Source organism: Mus caroli, chromosome 11 (genome assembly GCF_900094665.2).
Source record: "Mus caroli chromosome 11, CAROLI_EIJ_v1.1, whole genome shotgun sequence".
Classification (NCBI taxonomy): Eukaryota; Metazoa; Chordata; class Mammalia; order Rodentia; family Muridae; genus Mus; species Mus caroli.
This window is the reverse complement of record NC_034580.1, coordinates 26,425,246-26,431,431: the sequence shown is the minus strand read 5'-3', so window position 1 is coordinate 26,431,431 and position 6,186 is coordinate 26,425,246. Positions and strand designations below refer to the sequence as shown.

The window sequence follows — 6,186 nt, the reverse complement described above, 5'->3', positions numbered from 1 at the left end:
ATAGACATGGGCTTTTGTGAAATAAGTTTAGGTTAGGAAAGTGACCCAAGCATAATGTCTCCAGGAGAAAAGGCAGCAGAAAAACAAAGGCTGGGACAATAAAGGATTGAGGCTCTAAGTAAGGAAAAAACATGATCTGAAGAGAAAGACTCCAGGGGATGTGTGACTTGTTTACATATGGGAGATGGCACCTAAAAAAAAAAAAAATAAAAAAAATAAAAGCATTCCAGTGTGGTGATACACAGCTGTAATCCTAGTGTTCATGAGACTAAGGTAGGGGAATCATCTCAAATGCATGGCTAGCCTGGTCTACATAGCTATCCCTGCCTCCAAAAGTCAAAACAAAGAACTCTATTCACTTTATCTAAGCACTTACATCTAAAATGTTAGCAAACCTTAAAATCTTGTAGGTATTATTTCCTTGGCTACTGGTAGGATGACACACGCTGGGAAAGACCCATGTAACTCACCCCTCTATGCATAATAGCATGGTGACACAAGGAGGTCAGTGAGGACAAGCAGCTGGTCATCAGTGAACTGCTGCTTGTGTTCTTGCCAGTTGTCATGATGTGTCCTTCGGAAATTGGATAAGGTCTTCTTTACAGTCATCTGTAATTGACCCATATACATTTTAACCTCTAACAACCAGAGTTACATGTGGGTTATCTTCAGTTACACTAGTATCCACCTAGACCTCAGCTCTCACAGTGTTAGAAAACCAAGTCAATTTTCTGTCACTAAACCACGAATATTCTATAAAATTACTAGTTTAATTTCAGGACAAACAACTGCAATATATTGTCACATTGCTAGACCAGTTCAATATATATTTCCATACATCTACAAAGGTGACCTGTTTTGCTTAAGAGCTTGGGTGCTTACTACTAGATAATACAACCACCATTTCTACTTTAATATTAGCTTTCAGTGAGATGAGAGACTTTCCAGATACAAAATAATAATAGTAGCAAGAAACCTAACTTTCTAGCTAATGCTGTAAGTACTCTTTATGCTGGGTTTGAAAGAATAGAAGCTACAGAATTTTATTTTGTTGTACATGAGAGAAATGTCTCTGGTTTTAATAACTATAGAGTAAACTTGACCATATCAGAGGTGGTAGCTTTTTAAAAAACATTATGTATTTTTTTTTTTCAAATTTAGGTTTTTTGAGACAGGGTTTCTCTGTATTGCCCTAGCTGTCTTCGAACTCAAGAGACTCATCTGCTTTTGTCTCCTGAGTGCTGGGATTAAAAGTACACAGGAACGCCAGGTGTGCTGGCGCATGCCTTTAATCCCAGCACTCGGGAGGCAGAGGCAGGCGAATTTCTGAGTTCAAGGCCAAGCCTGGTCTACAAAGTGAGTTCCAGGACAGCCAGGGCTATATGGAGAAACCCTGTATCGAAAACAAAAACAACAACCAAAAAAAGTACACAGGAAAGTATTTATGAAGTGATACAAGTAAATTATCAGGGAATAATTACATGCTTTGGAATGTACATTACTTTGGTAAATTGTCATGTGCTGTTTGAGCTCACTAAGAAGCTGGAGTGGAACTGTCCACAAGCATTTAAAGGTTGTGTTCCCCTAAGGTCCTTTGTCTCGGAATGGTTTAACTTTAACTCTATGGCAGGAAGGAGAGAATGGCAAATCAGCTCAAGAGTAAACCCATGTCTGAGGACACCTGGAAGGAAAATGATCTCCAGCAGAGGCTGCTACTCTTTGTCCAATGATGTAAAAGTACCAGCAGTAGGAATACTGAAAAGTAGCCATGGGAAGTTCAGCTCAACCGTGAATTCTAGCTACTTGCCCAGTTAACATTATGCTGTTACAAGCACCTGATTTGACAGTGTTATCCCTATCTGCTATTTGTTCTTTTACTTGGAAGCCTCACCAGAGGGCATACTCTACTCTGCCGGAGATTCATTCTCCTTATTGGGAACTCCGGCTGGCTGCCTTAAAGGGGCTTCACCAGTGGATTTCTGCTAGATATGCTTAGCCTCCAATTTGATGGTATTTGTTGTCTGTCTATCTGATATGTGCCTATTACTTGCTATTTATCCTTTTACTTTGGCTTGTTGTGTACTTAAACTCACTCATACAAAACTGAAGATATGGCTATTAGAGCTCGTTCTCGGGACCATATAGAACATACCTCAATAGGCTGAGGATCATTCAAATGTGCACTGAGGTTCATAAGGAGCTGGGGCATCCAGGTAGGAACATCATAAGGGCTAGAAAGAACACATGCACCAAGTCCAAGCACACCAGCATGACGTTTGACCAACTCTGCAACAAAAATAACAATATATCATTTACAGTGAAATAAATTTTCATTCAGGCTAGATGTACTTTTAATGTGCATATTTCCCCATTTAATATAAATTTACAAGTGCATAATAATAGCATGATTTCTGTGGCTGAACTAGAAACTGTGCAAATTCTGAAGACATTCTGTAGCTGACTCTCGGTGACTGTGTAATTGTTTCTAGCCAGGAACAAGTCATTGTTAAAACCAATACAGATAAAATTTTCTTGATCAGCTCATTCATATTCTAAGTATAATTCCTGATCCTGAGACAATTTAACAGATTAGGTATTATTTTCTCTATGCGACTGTCCCCTTACAAAATGCATGACACACCATCATGCATGACAAATGCATTTCTTGAAACAGAACTGCAACACATGTCTACCTTATGTGGGTCTGTTCCTTCCTCAGTAGAGTAAGTCCAAGTGTTGTCAAATGCCCACATTCCCTGTTTCCTTTCTTGCTCTGCCCCTCATCCCTTCTAGTGGGGCTGGGAAGGATCAAACACAGGGTCTCACATGAGCTAAGCAACATCCTCACTATATTTGCTACACGTAAGCCTCAGTTTCCATCTCTATTTTGGTAGTAATTGGGATTGAGCTCAGGGCATGATGCATACGAGCCAAAACCCTACTATACTGAGCCACATTTCTAGCTCCTCTCAGAGTTTCTTAACTAAAGCATGATGTACATTCTTTTGTAAATATATTCTAGGTATGTCCATGAACAGAAGAAGTAAGAAAATGAGATTTTGGAGTACTAAAAATTATAAATAATGCCATTTGGTATAATAAAGACTTAAAATACTTTATTATCAAAGAAAACTAGAATGGTGTTGGACTTTGGTATTAATTGGTACTAATATTTAATATATAAATACTACTTGCTATTAAGTAATTATGATATAACTATGGCTTTAAAGTTCTAAATAACTTCATATTCTAGGCACTTTGTATTCAACAAATTTTATACTTAGTAAGTTTTCTACATCATTTTTCTATCTCTGGGGTTATAGTTAGATGTTCATCTGATGTCCCACTTAAATTTCTCTTTAAACATAACAAGTCACACCTTTCAGCAGCTGATTTATGCTCAATTCCTTTAGAAGCTCCTATAATAACTTTTCATTGTTTTATCAAGTGAATGGTAAATAAAGTCTACACTGGATTCAGACTTTAGACAATGGATCACACATGTACTGGTGGTCCTTAGTGATATCAGGCACTTTTCTGTACTGATAGTACATAGTTGTGTGCACAAAAAGAAATTTACTTGGTAACAGATTTCTTTGTAGTGATCTCCCTCAAAGAGCCACACACAACTGTTCAATATTCCCTTCTCTAGACAGAAGCAAGGGGCCCTCTAGTTCCCTAAAACCTTTTCTTGTGTGTGCATCTATTTATGTTGCATACATGTATAGAAGCAGAAGTCAATCTCAGATGTTGTTCCTCAGGAGCCTTTCATCACTTTTTGAATATATATTCAATTTTAATAGTTTCACTTCATGTTTATGTATATATGTATGTACACATGCATGTAAGTACCCCGAGAGGGCAGACAGGAGTGTTGAATTCTGTGGAGAATAGCTAGCTAGCTCTGGATGTGGATGTTAGAAACCACAGTATAGCACACTTAACCACCAAGACATCTCTACAGCCCTGTACTCGTTTTTTTGAGTCAAGGTCTTTCACTAGGATCTAGAGATCTGTCTATCTCTACTGCTCCAGTGCAGCAATTATGGGCCATCATACTTGGCTTTTAATATAGGTGCTGGGAGTCAAATTCATGGCCTAAGGTTTGTAGGGCAAGCACTTTACTAAATGGGCTATATTCCCAGCCCATCCCCAGTTTTCGTTAAAAAATTTAGTGTCTCTGTGTGTGTGTGTATGTGTGTATTCGAGCTTATGTGTGCATATTTGCACATGTACGCACTTGAGTCCATGGTATGCAATTGGAGGTCAGAGGAAACCTGTAGGGTAGGTCTTGCCGTTCATCACAGATCCAGAAATCAAACTCAAGTTCCAAACATAACAGCGGTGTCTTTACCAAATACTGCTGGCTGCATTTTTTCCTTTAGTGCATTAATACATAAATTGTAAATTCCGAAAACAGTTTAATCCTATTCTAGATATTTTAATCCAATTTTGGATCTGCTTTTGCACACTTATTTATTTGGGTGTGTGTGTGTGTATGTAAGAACTGCCTTATTAAAAAGTAACATTTGCAGTAGTAGACAGGTTTCTTTGTACATACAATTTTAGCCTTTAATTTCAGAGCCTGTCTTCTTCATTCAAACTCCTAACAAATAGGGACAACTATTCTTAGCATCTAGTAAAAGACCAGAGCACAAACAAGTACTTCAAATGTTTAAGCAAGCTGCTTATTTCTTCAAAGGAATGGAAATATTTAACATTACCTGCAGAAGGAATGGTATCTCCCACAGACCCAGGGTCTCGTTTTCTTTTCTTGGGTAGTTTTGTTTTGCAAAGTTGCTCAAAATGAATCTGCATAGCACTGTCCATGGTAAGGAAGTTACACTGTAACAGACCACTTAAGGTGGTAGCAGCCATTTCTCGAACCTGGAGGAATAATGACTTCTATTAGAACTGAGATCCTAAGTCTGAGGTGATCAAGGATCCCAGAGAGGTATGGAAAGCTGAGTGGGGACCTTCCCTAGAAATGTATGTAAAATTTACTTTTCCTTTCTTTTTCATGACAAATATATCACCAGATTCCCCAGGCATCTGTGGCCTCAAAGTAGATAAAGCTATATAAGGATTATAGAAGTATAACTACTATAGAGAAAATAAAATTCCTCCACAAATTAACACATAAACAAAATAATTTGAAAAAATGTTAAAAATATCAACAAACACACCAACATTTCACTCTGTATTCCTGGGGAGGTTTCTTGTACTGTCATTTGGTTGCCCTGTTTTTTATAAATATATTGTGGTCCTGGAACTGAATTAAGGGCTTCTTATAAGCTAATCAAATACTCTACCACCGTGCCTTCCTTTTATCTTTGAATTCTGAAATAAGGTCTCACTAAATTGCCCAAGCTAGCCTTGTAGTACTTGAGATTAAATCCAGGACCCTGCCTACCTATGTCAGGACAGCATTCTACCAACGAGTTTCATCCTTAAGCCCTTTTGTTCTTTAGTTACGAAGGATTTTCTTAAGTTGCCCCTCCTGGTTCAGTGTGAGCTTAGTGTGGCTCTGGCTGTCTAGGAACTTTCAATCCCCTTTCCTCAGCCTTCAGAGTAACTGGGATTACAGGTGGGCACCACCATAGCTAGACAAAATATTCTTACTTCACTGAACTTTTGATGAATTTCTGACTGATTTAGGATAACCTAATTTGAAAGATTCAGCAATTCTATGAATATCAACTTCTGTGCAAAGGGAAATGCTAACAATATACTATGATACAGAATTGGAATGTGGGTACTAGTCATACTGGCCAGCAGCAACACAAGCTTTGTTTTGTGGATAAAGAGAAGACATATTAAAAGCAAGCAAGCATGTCTTGTCATTAGCTTGCATTTCTCTGGTCATCATTTGTAGTTTGTATTGCCTTTATGTGACTACAACTAGTCTAAAAAGGCTTGATGATTTTTATATGTCACAGCATGGTTTTCTATTAAGTTTCTAATATTCTTGTAGAGAAATTCATCTATTTTGATGTCCTCTGAAGGTTTAAAAAGTCACCTCTTCTTTAAGTTTAAATTAATAGTCAAATCTGTATGTCAGCTTCTCTAACTTCCTTAACTACTACAAGGTGTGACCTAACTCTATATTATTACATTGTGTTCTAAGAAGCTGCCCACTCACACTCACTCTCACACACTCACACACACTCACACACACACACACAC

The 6,186-nt window shown here is 37.9% G+C and overlaps 1 protein-coding gene across 2 annotated transcripts in view; it reads right to left on the bottom strand.

Moving 5' to 3' along the window:
* The window catches only part of Psme4 (proteasome activator subunit 4), a 104,945-nt gene that overhangs the window by 2,539 nt on the left and 96,220 nt on the right, over window positions 1-6,186 (bottom strand). For both annotated transcript variants that reach the window (XM_021178408.2, XM_029483959.1), the window contains 3 exons: window positions 4,725-4,887; window positions 2,153-2,286; window positions 471-609 (listed from right to left, as the gene is read on the bottom strand). In XM_021178408.2, the coding sequence (XP_021034067.1) occupies window positions 475-609; window positions 2,153-2,286; window positions 4,725-4,887 (432 nt within the window). In that variant the 3' untranslated portion in view covers window positions 471-474. The remainder of the gene's footprint in view (window positions 1-470; window positions 610-2,152; window positions 2,287-4,724; window positions 4,888-6,186) is intronic.